Consider the following 18,275-nt stretch of genomic DNA (forward strand, 5'->3'; position numbering starts at 1 on the left):
ATACTCTTGCTGCCTGCTAGTGGAAGTAGTGTTGCCTTTGATAAGGGGTTAGATCTGGGGAAGAGGTCTTGGAGCCTTTAGTCTCCAAAAGGAGCCTCTGGCAGCCAGGGTCCGAAGGGCACCCATGGATTTGGCTTAGTTGGTCCTTTAAATTTCCAGCTCCTCATCAGCCTGTGGCTCAAACAGATGTGCCCTCAAATGTCGGGGGGGGGGGGGGGGGGGGGAGTAGGGAGGCTAAAAGACTGTCGGACTTCAGGCTTGAAGCCTGAAATACAGAGCCAGATGTGGAATCTAATAAAGACAATAGTGTGGACCCCTTCTGCGACATGTTAAGAGTGCTGCGGGTGGTGGCGGTGGATATAGTCCTGCCCTCTGAGTCTATTCCCCCCACTCACTTCTTGAATTCTTCTGGGGAGGTACTTCACTACTGCATCTCATTGCACGGTACCCAGTCATAGCTGGAGAGTAGCCCCCATGGAGTAGGCTATTCCCCAGTGGGTGGTGGTCCATCACCACCCTTTTCCTAGCAGTGTCTAGCTTCTTGCTCTCCTTGTTGGGCGGAGGTAATAAGGAGACCACCAATGACCTGAGCCGAAGCCCACTTGAGTGCAGTGTGAACGACCAGGAAGTTGAGCAGGTAATGGCCCTTAATGTGTGTAGGGTTGTTATGAGGGAGCTTAAATATTTTCCGACCCTTTGTGTGACCGCCCTGGCTTTTACTTTTTCTTTGAAGGGGTAAGGGGCTATATAAAATGCACTTCAGCATAGGCAGGAACTGGACTTTCCGTTTGGACTGTCTCTACAAGTAAATAGTCTTCTCCAGGGAGGCCATGCATATCCACCTGAAGGTGGCCACTTGTTGGATTACCTCATGGTAGAATGAGTGGGTTGGGGTTACAACAGTCATCCCACGGGTCGTCTGTGGCCCTGGGTCAAAGGGTGCCTCAAAAGGGCTGACTGGGCTGAAAAGAAATTACTAGGTTGACCACAAAGGTGAAGGAGGTACCAGCGAAACAGAGGAAGAGATGGAGCCTTTGTCTCCAAGGCTTGGAGAGAGCTGCAGGGGATCTGGTGGTACGTATTCCTTAACTGTTAAACCTCTTGAGGCAGAGCCTCCCTGGATTTTGGTTTGTCAAAATCTTCCCAGTATGGGGCTAGATATGTCTTCTGCCTCATGTCCAACTCATCTTGTAGCCTTTGGAGGATCCACTGCTCAGAGTCGGAGCCAGCTGTCAATGGAGTACAACGCAATAGTGACTTCTGCATCGATGGGGCCTTTGGCTTGAAGTGGAGCTGAAGAGTGAAGTTTCTTTTGGCTACATGGAGGGCAAATGCCCATGGACAGGAGTTTTGTTGGCTCAGGCCGGTGGTCCGTGCAGGCCAGATCCCAAAGGTGAACCCCCCCCCCCATGGTGGGGTGCTCTGCCTGTATGTGGGCTCTTCGGGGGCTTAGCGTAGGACGGAACTGACCATACTCATTGAGAACTGGTGGGCACAGTGGAGAAGGTAAAAGACTGCCTCTTGACACTGCAACGGTCATTGGGGTGCACGAAGGGTTGGGGTCATCACCTACCATGTAGTCAATTGGGACTGGATTTCTGAAGAGGATGGGTGCAGGGAGAATGGACGTTGCATCTTCTGATGTACCAAACACTCTCCTGTTATCCGATAGTAGGATCTTTTACGACTGGATGGTGAGGTAGGCTTTGCAAGCGGTCATCATAGGAGAGGCAAAAAGTCAGAACTTGACAGTTTAATCAAGGTTACTCTGCGTGGCACTGGTGTCAGTTCTGGAAGGGCGTCTGTTCCGCCACCCCATGTGTATTCTCCACAAAGTAGTTCGAGAGGGTACGCAGCCCCAAAGAGCAGTTGGGGGTTGGTTGACAGGCACTGGTCTCTGAAAGGTATCACTGAGAAGAGCATGGATTGCAAACGTTTTCCAATTGTAGGTTTGACTGTGAGCCCGAAGGAAATAGGGAACAAGTTGAATCTGTGCCCCTTCAGCGAATGTTCAAACCTGATTGCAGGAAAAAAAAAATCCAAAGTTATGTTGGTGCCCATGTGCATATCCAACTAAGAGTGGAGTCAAAGCCTATACCATGACTCAAAAGCCTTTCACACAAAAACCGCTTTCAAATGTTCGAGCCCAACACTAGATGCAGGAGTATGCAAAGAATGTGCATCTACAGCAGCAAATGCAACAAACAGTTTTCTATGCTGAAAGTCATAATTTGAAATATTGCATTGAAGTGTTCTAAGAGATAGACATGCAAAGAATGCTCCAGGAAGCAAAAACTTTTAAGCACAATCTATAGTTACTTTAGCTCTTGAAACGGTCTGTTCTCTGGTTTGGTGCACACCAAAAGCTCCTGTGCAAAAGCAGCTTCAAACAGAACCACAGACCAGTGGACACTAGAGTGTACTTGGTTCCGGCTTGTGTCAATAATGTACCATATGGCAATAACCTGGAGGGATAACAATTTTGCACCACATATGGACTAGAAGTTAAAAAGTTGCTGTCAATTAACACAGAAAATGTTCAGTTGTGAAGAGACGAGTGAAGTCTGAATTATTGCAGAAAACCTTTACATTTGTCATGGGTTTAAAATATTTTATTAAGTCAACTTCAGTGCAAAATCAAAACTTCATTACATTATATTCTTCCCAAGAAAAACACACAGGCTAAGGCAAGACACAGCAGATTCAATTTTACAGGGTTCAGCAATTCACAAATTAGCTTTTTGGTTTAGAGTACATAGATGTAGATGTGGGACAATTTGAAGATTGCGTCACAAGATTTGATTTATAAACAGATTGCTCAAAAGGATGGCCTCCTTCCGAAATTCAATAGGTGAGCTAAAACAGTTCCTACCAAAAAGCAATAATTACAGAAAGTGGACCCGGTTAGGACTCAACAAAAAGAAAGATTGTCAAGTGGTTAATTAAATTCGGCATTACAAAAACAGGAGTTATATCAACTTATTAATCAAACGGACTGCAGACAGAACACTGAAAAAGCTATAGTGGCAGAAAAGCTACAGAGATTAAAGAAAAAATAATCTAATGGTTCATATCGTAGTTAAAATCAGTTTACAGACAACGCCCACCTGTTAGGATTATACAATGTAAGATATGTTTCTTTATGAAACAATACTCCGGTATTACTTTCTCAAGTACTTCAATTATAGAAGCAAAACTCAGAAGACACCTTTAGATAGACAGTGGCTAGTCTGATTTAGCGTAATTTGTGGCAAAGATTAAAACAACCTTTCCAGTAACACAATCACGTCTAAAAATACACAGACTGCACTTATTTTTAAAAATGAGGCAGTCTTCTGCAGCACCCAATAAGGTCTCCCCATTGGTATCATGGAACATCCACATTAGACTGCAAATTTGTAATGTATAAGAGCTAACCACAACCAAGATTTACATATGAGGAAATTAGTACAACATGAAATATTACGCTGTAGTTCTTTAAAAGTAGCATTTGCAGGAACGTTGGCAACCCTTAGCAGCAGCATGAGGAGAAATGAGCATCTCAGTTCCAAACATGACGTTTGCAGTGTTCTACGGCCTGTAAAAACAGAGCGATAATTATAAAGAAAAATAAATACAAGTATATGCAAATATGAATGCTATAAACACTGCTCAAGACTTCTAATCTGCCTCAAGTTATCAGACAATGTACTGTATGGAATAATCGCATAGATCTAAAAATTATCACTTGTTCTAGGCAATTAAAATGGGTAATGTAAGCGCCAAGTGACAGCTAGTCTCAAAATGACCAGTGAAACAGACAAGCTAGCATCGAATGACATTTCATACTATTTGACCCAGCTTTGGTAACTCACATTACAGGTAGTTGCGGTCTCCATATTCTTGCACCAGTAGCTTGGACCATAGGTGCATTCCTTTGTTCCCAAAAGATGTGCTGAGCTTTCACATGCTCCTACCTTCTGTGATGTAGAAGAGAATAAACAAAAATTCAGTTTGCAGAGAATGATAAAGCTATATCCAAAAATATAAACCTCACACGAATGTATTTTATAACGTACACAGGATTAATATCAAGCTCTCACAACTACTTGCAGACCAAAGCTCTATTCGAACAATACGCCCAACTGCTACAATAGGGAGGGGGGGGGGGGGAGGGGGGGGGGAGGTGTGGGGGCAAAGGAGGGGGTCTACAGCCGAAGACTAGAAGGATGACTCATCAGCCCTGCACAAGAACGCTCTTCTAGGAAACCTCAATTACTGTAAAGAATTGGGGTATATCAAATGCAAGTCCGCTAGCCTATACGGTCCTATGCAAAATGAACACAATATCCACATGAAAGGCAAAGTTAGTTTGTGGACAGGTCGGATTTTACAAGAACCAGGAAGGCACTCATCCAACCAGAGGTGCATTTAAAAATGCCCGATCATCAAATTACTGCAATCAGATGCCACAGCCAGTCACCATAGCATGGTATGAAGCGGAAGCAGGTACCCTAAACTATGGGTGGAGATCCACTTCAGGCGTGCCTTTTAGAGATCAAACATCTACTTCTGGAGGAATTTTACTGTCAAACTGATACCTAAAAACACCAGAAAGTCGATATCGACCAATTCTCCTCAAAGAATGGTGATCTAAAAGTAAACTACATTCCCATCAGTAAAAATATTGCAGACTTCCAAAGGCCATGTGCTCTGGTGTGTCTGGACACTGTTCATTTGGGGGTGCAGAAGGGGGTGTTACAGCTGAGGGACCATAAAGACCTAAATATAGTCCATCATATTAAAACTTACGAACAGAGGATTAATGGAAAAATTAACACATCTCCCAAAGTGGTGTCTAAAACCTCAGGTGCTGCAAACTTGGGCTACGCACCGCAAGAAAATGAAACCTGTGACAGCACACCAGTGCTACCCTCAACAGTCCAGCTATCTGAACCCCCATCCCAGTTACCGGTCCACCAGCACCTAACTCCCCCTCAAGGCTCCACATTGCTCAGAGGCTCCACATTGCTCAGGGGCTCCCCCAAAACTTTGGCGATAGTCCCAAGACATCCTCCCGACCTCAGTACACACAACACTGCCAATTCCACCTCAGCCAGACATACTTCCATCTTAGACAATAGGACAGTAGTAAAGTACCTCTTTTTGCATTGCTGCCCCCACTTTTTGCCTGATGTTGATGCTCTTAGACTAAGTGTGTCCTGGGTTCCTGCTAACCAGGTACCCAGGGTCTATGTTCTTCCCGACTGCGAACAGAGCAGGGGTAAAAAAAACAGATGCCAAAAGAGATCCCTGCACCAAACGCCCCACAGACTTGGGTGGCCAACAGACGGTGTCCCGTCATCCCAACCAGTGGTCGCCTCCAGCAGATCTTGGTGCCCGAACATGCAGTGTTTGTTCAAAACGGAGAATACCCGTTGAAATTAACAGCCCACCAGATGCCAAAACAGCACCCATGCCACCCCTGTGGGTGCACTTTGGGTGCTAAATCAGATCCCCCATTTGTCCTGAGCTTAAGTCCTGGAGCTTTGCTCCCACAACCTTGTGGCCCGCTTGTGAGCAGCTACCAACAGAAGGCCCCCTATCCCCCAATTGGATAACACTGGGCATCAGCACTCTGCACCCGACCACCCTAGTGCCGCTGATGGTGCTTTGAGAGTACATCTTTGACCCTGGGGGAACCCTTGTTCTAACCCCCAAAAAACCAAGTACCAAAACTAAGTACTTGCCTCTAAACCGATAACTTTTTTCCCCCCTCCCATAGGGCTGCATTGACTGATTTTCTGTGAAAAATGTTCCCAAGTGTGGAGGTGGAAATAAATTGTATGAAACCTTATGAAACTGCATACTTACAAAAACTAATTTACTGCCCTTTTATCTAGGAAATGTCCCAGTTTGATATCTAGGCATATCACACTGAGTAGCAAAAGTAACTTAAAAAGTAATCTGAAAAGCAATTTCAATAATTACTGAAAAGTAATTCCAACTGTTTATGAAGTGACTTACTTGTAACCAATCCAACTGCATTCAAACTGTATTTAACGGCGTTATTCTTGCAAAGTACTTTTACACTTACCTGTACTAGGCCTGGTTTGGTTCTAGAAATAAAATGCAACTAATATTTTTATACAAAACAAGTTGGTCAGTTCAGTCATTTGCCTGTGTGCACAATAAATGCTCAACACTACCTTTTGATAAAGCCTTACTGTTCACACTACTACAAATAGAGTACAGTATTATCTACTTTGGTGTGAGGAAGTGCCCTCTTTGCATGCTTGTGCCCTCTTTTTGCATGGTTACCCCCACTTTGTCAAACTATTGATGTACTTTGACAGAGTGTGCCCTGGGTTCCTGCCAACCAGGTATCCAGGGCCTATGTTCTTTCCCTAAACTGCATTGATACGAAAACCAATTGGCACTCTTTGGCCCCATGTAAATCCTTGTAAATGGTACCAAGGGTACTGTGGCCAGGGAAGGCCTTTAAGGGTTGCAGCACTTCGTGTCACCCTTAGAGGCCCTGTACCTTTACACACACACTGACATTGTTCTGCACTAAAACACGCAGCCTGCAAAGTGAAGTCAACATTGCACACATCCTCGTGTGCCATGCCTACAAATCACTGCCCTGCCATAGGTAAGCCACCCCTCTAACTGGGTGCACTATGCCAGTGGTGAGGGTACAGGTGCATGACCCCTGTACCCCTACAGTGTTTAAACCAATTCTTAAGACGCAAGTGCAGTAATGCCATTAAGAGCATATGGTGCTGGGAGTTTGTCATTACGAACTCCACAGCACAATAATGGCTATACTGAAAACTGGGAAGCTTGGTATACTTCTCAGCACATTAAAACCACACGGATGCCAGTGTGGGATTTAATGAAAAATGCACTCAGAGCATCTTCGAGATGCCCCCGGAAAAACGCCCTAACTCGTGTCCTGGCTGAGTGGCTGCTTGCCAGCTGCCACCAGCAGACAGGTTTCTGGACCCCTGGGTTGAGAGCCTGCTGCTCTCGGGGGTCTGAAACCATGCACATTCTGGCACGAGGTGCCAAGCCTCCTTTCCCAGGATGGGTGCCAAGCCCCCTTTCCCAGGATGGGCAGAGTCCACGAAGTGGAAGCCTCAAAGGCTTGTCGCCTTTGTGAGCTTCCCCAGGCCATTTGCTGCTCCCAGTAACTGGCCTCCACCGGTTCTGACCCCCCACTTTAGGCAGGAGAATCCGCGGCAAAACCAAGGGAGGAAGGGAAGTGTACCCACATTTGCCAAACCCACCACCCACGTGGGGGAGGCGAGGTGAAGTACAACTGTCCCCATCTTGCAGATGGGGGACCCAGTCAACCAGGGAGGGAGACATGCCTCCCCCCACTGGAGGGTGCCATAATAGGTGGTGCACCAAACCCAAGCAAGTGACCCATTGGTCCAGACCTGTTCCTACCTGGAACACCCTTAAATTATTTAGGGGCAACCCTAAGCTAATCTCTGCAGACAGACGAGAAGGACCGAAGAAACCGTGCTGAACTAAGAAGAGGACAATCACTGACTAGGCCTCAGCCCTACTGGCCAGTCCCCCACCTCAAAACTGCTCCAGCGAAATCCCGTGTGTCCTGCAGCTAGCAGCCCCGAAGAACCTGGAGGACCACCCCTGCCTTCTCAAACCAAGACTGTCCTGTGAGCACTGGATATGCTCACCCACAGACTGGCTCCAGCCAAATCCACGAGTCTTCACCAGACGCCCAAGGCCAAAGTTAAGAGTGCCTCAACACCACGAGGAGGTCTACCCAGCGATCCGAACCGGAGAACTGGTGATCTGACCTGCCTCAAATCTCCAATAAAGGCCTGCAGCCCCTTTCTGGAGGATCCCTCAGACTGCGACTGGACCTGCACCAGACGTCCCCTGGCCTTGGGTGGCCATACCGATGGCACCTCAGCATCCCAACCGGTGGTCGCCTCCAAAATATCTCCGTCCCAGAGCCTGCAGTATTGGTTGTAACAGGAGAATCCCTAGTGAAATCAACAAGGCACCCAATGCGAAAACCGCACGCTGCACCTAGCTGCCCCAGTGCCGCTGCGGGTGTACTTTGTGTGCTAACCCTGAGCCTAACAGGAGCTTGGCTCCCACAAACTTGTGGCTGCCCGTGAGCAGCCACCAACCGGAGGTCCCCTATCCCCCATTGGATAACATGGGGCCTCAGCACTCTGCACCCATCCCGCCCTAGTGCCGCTGAGGATGCTTGAAGAGTGCATCCTTGACCATGGAGGAATGCTGGCGCTAACCCCAGAATACCAACTCCCACAGCAAAGTACTTACTTTCCTCCCATAGGATGGCATGGACTGTTTTTATTTGAAAAGTCTGTGTGGAGCTGGTTTGCATGAAATCTCGAAAAACTGCAAGACTTCGAAGAAAAACAACTTGCAAACATCCTGACCAAACACTAGATGGCAGGAGTATGCAAAGCAAGTCATCTACAGTTCACATGCCTCGAACACTTACTTACCTTATTCCAGTAGATGTCCCAGTGTGATATCTAGCCATATCACGCTGGTTAGCAAAAGTAACTCAAAGTAATCCAAGTAGTAATGTGCGTAGTAATCTGTAAAGTAACTGAAAAGTAATTTTGAACTGTTGACTTACCTGTAAATCAGCCAACTGCATTTGAACCTGCATTCAAGTTTAATTCACTGAATAAGAAATTGATAAGTATTACTTCACTTACCTGCACCAGGCTTGGCTTGGTTCTAGAAATAACCTAAATATTTTTGATACAAACAAATTGGTCTGAGTGTATGACATTTCTAGCCTGAGTGTGTACAACAAATGCTTAACACTACCCTCCGATAAAACCTTACTGCTCACCCACACTGCCACAAATTGAGTGAGGTGCTATCTACTTTGACCTCTGCCTACCTTATGGGTTCCACAGGACTCTGCACACTATACTTTACTGTATAGTATATACAGAGCAAGCTTCCTACATTGAGCTTCTGCTTACCTTTGGGGATCCACTGGACTCTACATTACTTTGGTATAGCATATATAGTGTGCACACAGCCAGCTTCCTACATTGGTGGCTCAGCGGTGGGCTCTACAACTTTGCATTTGTTGGACTGACTTGGTCAACACCTGATCACACAACAGAACTCCTAAATAGTCTTTAGAATTCTGGATTTTAGGAATTGGCAATTTTTTCCAAATTTCTAAAGAGTCTTTAGGGCATTAGTTAAGACCCTTTAGAATGTTTTAGAAAAATAAAAAACTCACTATAGTTAGGGGTAAGAAGGGTTTGAATGGTTTTGTAAAAACGGCTTTTAAGAACCCAGCTTTCAGTGAAAATATAGCTAATGACATAACATGGCTGAGTAGCTCGACCTCACCCCTTCTCTCCACTAAGAATTTAGGGAGTTAAGGTCTCTATGAAAATTTAAACATTAATATGGGGTGCAATTCCTCCAAACAAAGGCTCCAGGGGCTGTTGGCAAGGTATGATAAGAAACATTGGTATGAGCAAGGTGAAGACTTATCAGGTGGGTAAGAGGATGAGGATAACTCGCCCCCCCCCCTTTACTTCCTAGGGAGAACAGGGCCCCTGACGCCAAGAATACAACTCACAGCACCTAGATGCCACACAGGTGGGTCGAGGTGCTTCGGAGTCGTTTGAGGACAGCCTCAATGAGGAGACCAACCTCTTTGTGAGGTTGGCTCTGGAAAACGAGCCTAGCTGGACGTGGCTCGCATTAATGGGGGGCGGGGGGGGGGGGCACATTAACTTAATTAATAAGGACATAGAGCAATCTTCTGATCCCAAAATCGCAAAGGGATTGTTCCCAATTTTGAGGAGGGTGATTACATCACCAAATGGTTCACAGCTTTTGAGAGAGCTTGTGAAATGAGAAAAGCTAGGAAGTTACACGGGGGGGCGGGGGATTTGAGGCACTCCTTTGTGAACTCTTCACTGGTAACTGCAGGGACAGATGCGAAGTCTTATGACCTCATGAGGAACACTGAGGGCTTTGAGCTCACGACTGAGGAATATAGGATTAGATTCAGGGGGGCTCACAACCCAAAACCAGACCTGGATTGAATTCCTAGACCACTCAGTTAAGACACGAGATGGATGGCTAACTGGACATAATGTGCATGATTTCAATGGAATTTACAATCTTTTTATGTAAACATTGAGTAATTTCACTAATGAGAAGGTGCATCAATATCTGGTAGACCTAGGTCCAATTTCTCCCCAAGAATTGGGAAAAGGGCCGACCACTGGGGGTGACCAAAAGAAAGGTGTGACCAAAACTCGCCAGGGGAAATGGGGTGACCCCCTTCCCCCTCAACAAACAAAAACCTGCTCTGAAGGGTGGAACACAACTCTTCCCAGTCCAATGGTTGGTACAAAGGGAAGAACTTTCAACTGTAAGAAGTTGGGACACTTAACTGGAGATGCTCCTTGTCCCAACAAGTCGACCCCTAGTCTTCCTCCAGTTAGTAGTGGTGTAGCCAATCTCCAGGTGGGGGGGGGGGGGAAGGAGAGATCAGTGTGCCCAGAGCAAATCAGGGTTCACACTGAAGCAGTTCTAGTCACTGAGGGTGAAGTTCAATTTGCCACTTTAGATGGGAGGCCTCCCAAATTAATGAAGTTTTTGCAATACCCCTGGATAAATGGGACTAGGATAGAAGCCCTGAGGGACACAAGTGCCAGTGTCGTAATGGGGAGAGATGCACTGGTTTCCTCAGAGCAATACCCATGTGGAAAGTCTTATCCAGTCACCAACGCTGACAGTGTTACTACTAACCATGCCATGTCTATGGTACTATTACACTGGGGAGGGTTACTGGCTTGAAACCGTGGTCTCTCCAAAACGTCCAGCTGCCCGTCTGCTTGGAAAGGACCTGGAAAACAGGTAGAATTGAAAACCCATGCAGCAATTCTGGACATCCTTTAGGTTGTGTGCGTCAAGACTAGAGCACAGACACAAAAACAGGGTGAAAAAGAAGTGTTGGAGCCTGAAAGAATGGTTCAACCTTCCAAGAGAAAATGTAAGAAGACCGGGAAACCAGCTTCTGAACAGCAAAAGGTTCAGGACCCCATCTCCTCAGGGGGAGGTCATGGCAGCCCAGAGGGAACTGAGCCCATGGAACTCGACCCTTACCAGGTGAGGCGCTTAGGCCTAGGGGGACCCACTAGTGAAAACTGAAAAGTCAAATGAATTACCTCTTGCCATGCTTGCTTTTCACCTAGAAGGAGGATCCTCAGAAGGGAGTAGCGTTGTCTTCCTTTGAACTCGTTTGGCCATCCTGTTAGGGGACCACTCTGTCTTAAAGGTTGAGAGAAGCCTCTCCAAGAACCCAAACAGGCTATTGTGGACTATGTACAAGGCCTAAGGTACAGAATGGAAGAATACCTGAAAAAAGCTTCCATAAATCTTGAGGCCAGTCAGAAGCTCTGGTATGACCAAAAAGCTGCACAGGTGGAATTCCAGCCAGGGTAAAAGAAGCGGGTTTTGGAGCCTGTGACACCAAGGGCCCCCCAAGATACATGGAGTGGTCCTTACCCCATCTTAAAGAAAAGTGAGATCACCTACTTGGTAGACCTGGGCACCAGCAGGATCCCCAGAAGGGAAATCTATGCGCACTATCACCGAAAGGAGGACTCCCCTACCTCGTGACTGGAAAGACTACTTTGATGAACAACAACTTGCAAACATTCGGACCCAACACTAGATGGCAGAGCATGTGATCTACAGCTCATATGCCTCTAACATGAGGTTCTGTGTGGATATAGAGGTCTCAACTGTGTCAAGACAGATGCTCTTTGGGAAGAAATTAAAAAGTTGTTTAGAATTAGTATAGATCACTTCATCACGGTTGATAAATATATTGCAGTCCTGGGATCCAAACAGGATATTAAACAAAATGCAAGAAGAATGCTTATATCTGCCTTAGTAGCAAGATCTTTAATCCTTCAAAATTGGCGTAGCAATAAGATACCTTCCTTTCAAGAATGGAGAGCAAAACTTATTAAAGTTAAAGAATTTGAGAGAAGATCTGTATTAAGATCAGGATTATCCAGAAAGATTGAGAAACGTTTGAACTACATAGGAAATTAATCCGGGTTTAGTGTCATGACTGTTGGTAGACTGTCCAATATAAAAATAGCTATATTCTGTAAAGACCGCGCTATGGAATTTTAAACTACAATATGTGTGAGAAAGTGGCTCTGTATATACTGTTCCCAAATAGGTACAGGGTGTTCAGAGTCCACAGTCCCCAGAGGTTTGGCAGAGGCTAAAGTTAGATATAACCTTACTCTCTAAAGTGGTAGCTTGGTCGAGCAGTAAGGCAGTATCAGAGGACAGTGTAAAGCATTTGTTGCACACACTCAGTCAGCAAATGGTCTCACACATTCAATAACAACTCTAGGCCAATGGTTTATATATAACAAATATATACATGTTTGTTTTATCTTAGAACCAACAATATGTATTAAAATATACTCTCAGAATGACATGCTTTATATAAATACTTTAGCAATATGCAATTGACTTTTGTAGTAAGTTACAAGTGGTTGCAACGAGGCTTTGTGAAGGGCCGCCAGCTCTTTGAGCTGACTTATGATCTGATGGGTGCCATCGACATGGCGACTACGGATTCCTTGCCCTTAGCTGTTATCACGTTGGATGCCACCAAGGCCTTCGACAGGGTGAACTGGACATTACTGTCGGGGGTCTTGGAGAAGTTCAACATTGGTGAAGGTTTCCGTGGGGCGGTTAGTTTGCTGTATCGGAATCCCACAGCTTCCCTGTTGGTCAATGGTGAATTGTCAGACCCTTTTAATATCACTCGGGGCACCAGGGAGGGCTGCCCACTCTCCCCTCTCCTATTTGACTTATACATCGAGCCCTTTGCCCAACGGCTGAGGGACGATGTTAACATCAAGCCTTTTATCTATGGGGGATGGGAGAGGAAGGTAACCCTGTACGCGGATGACATTCTCTTTTTCTCTTCAGATCCGAGTACAGCACTACCCGCAGTTATCACACAGGCCCAGGACTATGGTGAGATGTCTGGATACCAGATTAATACATCCAAAACAGATGATGCTGTGGAATGAGGCTGAGCCAGTGGCAGGGGCCCGGCCAAGTCGTTCTATGCGTTCTCGGACTCACCATCGTTGGGGACATAGATAAAATCGTACCGCTGAACCTAGACATTGTGACGAGAGATTGCAGAAAGCTTATGGAGGTCTTGGTCTTCGCTCTTTCCATTTTGGGTAGAGCTAATTTGGTTAAAATGTTCATTTTACCCCAAATCTTTTTTGTTTAACACTATTCCGTTGTATTTTGAACCCTCTATTTTAACAAAGTTGCAAGGGCACATTAGTTCTTTTATTTGGAATGATCACATACCTCGGATAGCATGGAAGAAGATCAGGCGACGTAGAGAAAGGGGGGGGGGGGGGGGGGGTCTAGCCGCACCTGATTTACAACTATACGATTGGGCTTTTCAACTTTCCCATGCAATGATGCTGCTTAGGATGCCGACAAATGTGGGGATAGGTAGCATGTTTGCGGCATTATTGAGAGGAGGAGTAGGCCAGCAGGGTTTTTTGCTTAAATTTGGGGATCCTAAGTTTTTTAAAAAGGTTATGTTGAAGATTGTTGGGTTTCACAAAAACATGGGTCAAATTAAGAGGTGCAATAAAGGTGGGTTATTTTGCAAGTAGGTCGCCACTGTGGGACTCTCCGGGCTGCCCGGCGTGGCTCCTTGATAGTTTGGCAACACCCTTGAAAGAGGCTGGCCTGGAGGTTTGGGGAGATCTTTTTTTAGACGGTGTCTTGCTACCTTGGGACCACATTAGCTAGAGTGGGGTTGGGTCTCTCTAAATTCAAATACCTACAGATGGCGAGTTGGGCCCACACTCAGAGCTCTGTTAGGGGCAGATTCCAAATAGGTGGCAATAGCAGTATATTGACCCTGATGATGGACAAACCTCCTGTACCTAAGGAGATTTCGTTCTGGTATAATTTGTTACTAGAAGAGGTCGACGGGGAGTTTGTCTTACCCGAGACATTGTGGAGCTCCTCTTTTCCTGGAAAAGATCTTGAGAATATCTGGTACTCCTCCTTTAAGATCTTGTGGGATACAGTGAAGCTGGCGTGGTTGCGTACCCACAGCGGTTATCGAAATTTTCCACTGAATCCACTGTGGCATGCCCTAAGTGCGGGTTGCTAGCAGCCTCTGACCTACATATGGTCTATGAATGCCCATTGTTGTTACCTTTTTGGGACGCCATCAGTACTTTGACAATATCTGTGGGGTATCAAATCTCAATCAACGCATTGCTCGTAATTTTTGGAACATCACTGGAAGTCCAAGGTCCTGTTAAAAAAACTCTTGTTTTATGGTATTCTACTAGCAAGAAGAGAGATTTGCAGGAAATGGAAGGAACCACTGCCTCCCACTTTGTTAGATTGGCGTACATCAGTACTGCGAACGTCTAAAATCGACCTAGCAAGATCTGGTAACCCCAAAAAACAGGATTTCTGGCACCTTTTGAACTGGTCCTAGGTGTGGTTCCCCCCCCCCCCCCACTGTTCGATGATTAACGCTGATTGGTCTGCTCTCCTTCCTAGATATACCCAAAATCATGGTTTCCCCGATTTACAATGGGCATTTAATAGCAGCAACATTGCTCCTATATGGCTAAATATCTTGTGGTGCATTCTTTGGAGAGTTTGAATAATACTGAGTGCCATTCCAGTCGGCGATGGCGTTACCAGTTTATCTGCGACAGTGTCGTTCATTTTTCTCTCCTAGAGCTCCTACGTGACCTTCCAAGGGCAAAATGAGGTCACAAAAAAAAAAACAAAGTGGTTGCAATAGGCAACAATTTTAAACATAATCATGCATGGAGTTCAAAGGAAGTTTCAAGGTGTTTGCAACAGATTACTTTTGGGATTCCAGGACTGGATCCTAGATTTAGTCCTGGGTCAGTACTTAGAATAAAGTGATAAAAGTCGACTTAGTTATTGTTATGATTTCTAGACAATATTTTGCTATTTTAAAAGTTGACACGAAAATATTTCATAGGAAACAGTCAATGATTCCCTATGGAAGAAAATTCAAGTTGCAGGTATAGTATGTTCGTTACTTTTGTAATCCAGTACTGGGTGCCTAGACTCAGTACTGGACCTTTATCCAAAACAGGTAAGTAATTACGTTTTCACAATTTTTAAAGATTTTAAAGTTTGCAGAAATCGACACTTAGAAGAAATTTCACAGAAAGACAGTCAATGATTTCCTATGGGAGAAAATTGGGTTACTGGCAAGTACGGTTGTGAATATCTTTGAGTCAGTGCTGGGCACCAAGATCCAGCACTGGGAGATCACCTGATAGCAGGTGAGTATTTTCGTTTGTTACTCGGCTGATTTTTGGTGAATATTAAGTGTTGAAAAGTCCACACTTAGAAGAAATTTCAGGAAAAGCCAGTCAATGTTACCCTATGGAGAAAATTGAGTTATCGACTAAGGTAAGTACTCGACTGGCAGAGTTAAGGTTCTGGGCATAGACTCCGGGGTCTCCCAGGGTCAGGTAGGTACAGTTGCACCCTAAGCGGCACAGGGGCAGCCGGGTGCAGAGAGTTAGGCCCAATGTTAACATATGGGAGGCAGGGGGGGCCTCGGTTGGTGGCTGCTGACTAGCAGTCCACGCGGCTGTGGGAGCTGGGCTCCTGGTCACTTGCTCAGGGCAAATGGGGAAGTAAATAGGTGTAGAGGGTGCACTGCCAGGGCCACTCGGGTGGCTGGGTGCTTTTGAGCCTTCAGGCACTCAATTGATTTCAATGGGAAAGCTCCGATTTAGAAAAAGATTGCAAGCTCTGGGACGAAGATTCTTCAGGTGCCACCACCACTTCGAGAGGTAAGTTTGGTAGTTGGAGGATAGGTAGGTACCCTGTAGTTGGGCACAGGGGGCCACTGGGCGCTGGGGTGCATTTTGGTGTCAGGAAATCTTACCCTCTGATCGCAGTTGGGGGGACACCTGGTTCTGAGGCTGCAGGAGTCGTCAGGAGCATCGAGGGAAGTCCTTGGGTGCCGGACTCAGGGTCAGTGTCGCAGTGGGGTCGTCCTCGTGGTCTTTGTTCACCCCAGCACAGGCCAGGCTTGGCAGGTGCAGAATGTGAAGGGTTCGCGGTTCTGGGCTGATGCCAGGGATTAGAAGTAGATTTTGAGTAGAACCTCTACTCATGGGAGTCCCAGGGGCTTAGAGCCAAAAAGGTAGCCAGGTCCTCCGGGGTGTGTGAGGTTGCTGGCCACAAGAGATGACGGGTTGGAGCAGGAGCAGGTTCGAGGGTCGACAGGCTGGTAGGGCTGGGGCCAAAGCAGTTGGTGTCTTCCTGTTCTTAGCAGCTGCAGGGCAGGTCTTTCTTCTTGCTCTTCTTTGTATTACACAATCTGGGGAAGGAAGGTTCAGGGTGCCCCTAATTACTAGATTTAGGAGCGTTACAGGTAGGTGAAGGGCAGGTACCAATGGGTCCCTGTCCTGGGGTGGGTACACCCCCTATCCTGCCTCTCCTGTGGGAGAGGGTCAGTAGCCCAGTCCTGATTGGGCAGGGCTCCCCATCTTCAAGATGGCGATAGCCCGGAGATGTGCTTCACCTCGCCTCCCCCACCTGAGGGGTGGGTTTGGCAGGCTGGCACATCCCATGTCCTTATTTGGGGTTTTCGGCCAAGCTTCCTGCCAAAGTGGTGGGTTGCAGTGGCCTGGGGAAAGCTCAGAGGCGGCATGCCTTTGAAGCTTCCCCCTGCCCATCCTGGGGGAGAAGATCTAGCACCTCGCCCAGGATATGCATTGTTGCAGGCCCAGGAGTACAGGGGCTCTCCTACCCAGGGGTCCAGCAACATGTCTGCTGTGTGGCAGCCTAGGCAGCCTCAGACCAGATGTGGATCGTAGGTTAGGTTTCAGGGGGCATCTCTAAGATGCCCTCTGGGGTGCTTGGTACATTAAATCCCACACTGGCATCAGTGCGGGTTTAATGTGTTGAGAAGTTTGATACCAAACTTCAGTCTTCAGTGTTGCCATTATGGTGCTGTGGAGTTAGTGTTTGACGAGCTCTCAGCACCATGTACTCTTAAATGGCAGCACTGCACTTACAGGGCCCAGGAACGGACCTGGGTACTGTAGGGGCACAGGGCTCATGCTCATGTGCCCACACCACTGGCATAGGGCACCCAGCTAGAGGCGTGTCTGATGTGTGCCAGGGCAGTGTAGGTGGTGGGCATGGCACACAGGGATGTGTGCCATGTCGACTGTTTTGTCCTGTAATTTTCATGGACTTTTTATGCCACTGATAACCAGGACAGCTGGATGTCATTAAATTGAGTCGTTGGGGGCGCTTGACACCCGGTGCCCTGGTACTGCGGGAGAAGCTGATCGTGGAATCTTCCTTGATCTCAAGAGGGTGAGAGGCCGCGGAACGGACTACGGCTCCCAAGAGCCTGTGCATTCCTCCCTGACTGCACGCACCTGAGCCGAGGACCGCCTCCACGCCCATTGGTCCGCGTTCTACATTTATTTCGTAGGGAGCTGCTGCGCGGGACGCGCCGCGGGACGCCCAGGACGAAGCCCGGACAAAGGGCGGACAGTCTGGGACAGTCCGGGACAGGAGGGGACAGGAGGGGGTAGGAGGGGGCAGTAGTTTGGGTTATTTTTCTCTGTGTAATTATATTCATCGATAGGGGATGGCCTGGCCGGACTACCGGTGTGTTGTTTAATCAATCTATCAGGGTGCTTGTGGGCTGTACGTACTGTTCTAAACGTGATAGATTGGTATATTGTTCCCTGTCTGTATTAGCAATACCTGTAGTGGGGTGTAGGTCCCGGCTGAAGTTATTATGCCTAAGGCTAAGCCAGTAGTCCCGACCTCAACCATGGACAACTACTTGGTTAAGATGGTCGATAAAGTTAATCAAGAACGAAGGAGATCTTTAGGCCGCCCGGGGTCGCAAAGCTCGGTGCCCCCCCTGTCTAACTTGCCGGCACTAGAGATTCCTTCTGATCTGGACCCTAACACATCTGTTACCCACTGAATGCATAAATGAGGGAACCTTAACGGATACCTCTAGTTTGGAAGGTGGTATCCCGGAGCCCACAAATGACCCTGAATCAGGCCAAGTTATTATTACAGATACAACCCCATGTCAGCCGGTACCTAGAAGCCAAAGACTAACCCGCACTTGCAGGAACACTAGTAAGACCACCCAGCCTAAGCGAGGAGGG

The 18,275-nt window shown here is 46.9% G+C and overlaps 1 protein-coding gene across 1 annotated transcript in view; it reads right to left on the reverse strand.

Moving 5' to 3' along the window:
• Window positions 1-2,597: 2,597 nt before the first annotated feature.
• The window catches only part of PSAP (prosaposin), a 153,435-nt gene continuing 137,757 nt past the window's right edge, over window positions 2,598-18,275 (reverse strand). The window contains exons 13-14 of the mRNA XM_085603468.1: window positions 3,855-3,959; window positions 2,598-3,577 (exon numbers count right to left, since the gene is read on the reverse strand). Of these exons, the coding sequence (XP_085459594.1) occupies window positions 3,542-3,577; window positions 3,855-3,959 (141 nt within the window). The 3' untranslated portion in view covers window positions 2,598-3,541. The remainder of the gene's footprint in view (window positions 3,578-3,854; window positions 3,960-18,275) is intronic.

This window comes from Triturus cristatus, chromosome 1_2, assembly GCF_964204655.1.
Source record: "Triturus cristatus chromosome 1_2, aTriCri1.1, whole genome shotgun sequence".
Classification (NCBI taxonomy): Eukaryota; Metazoa; Chordata; class Amphibia; order Caudata; family Salamandridae; genus Triturus; species Triturus cristatus.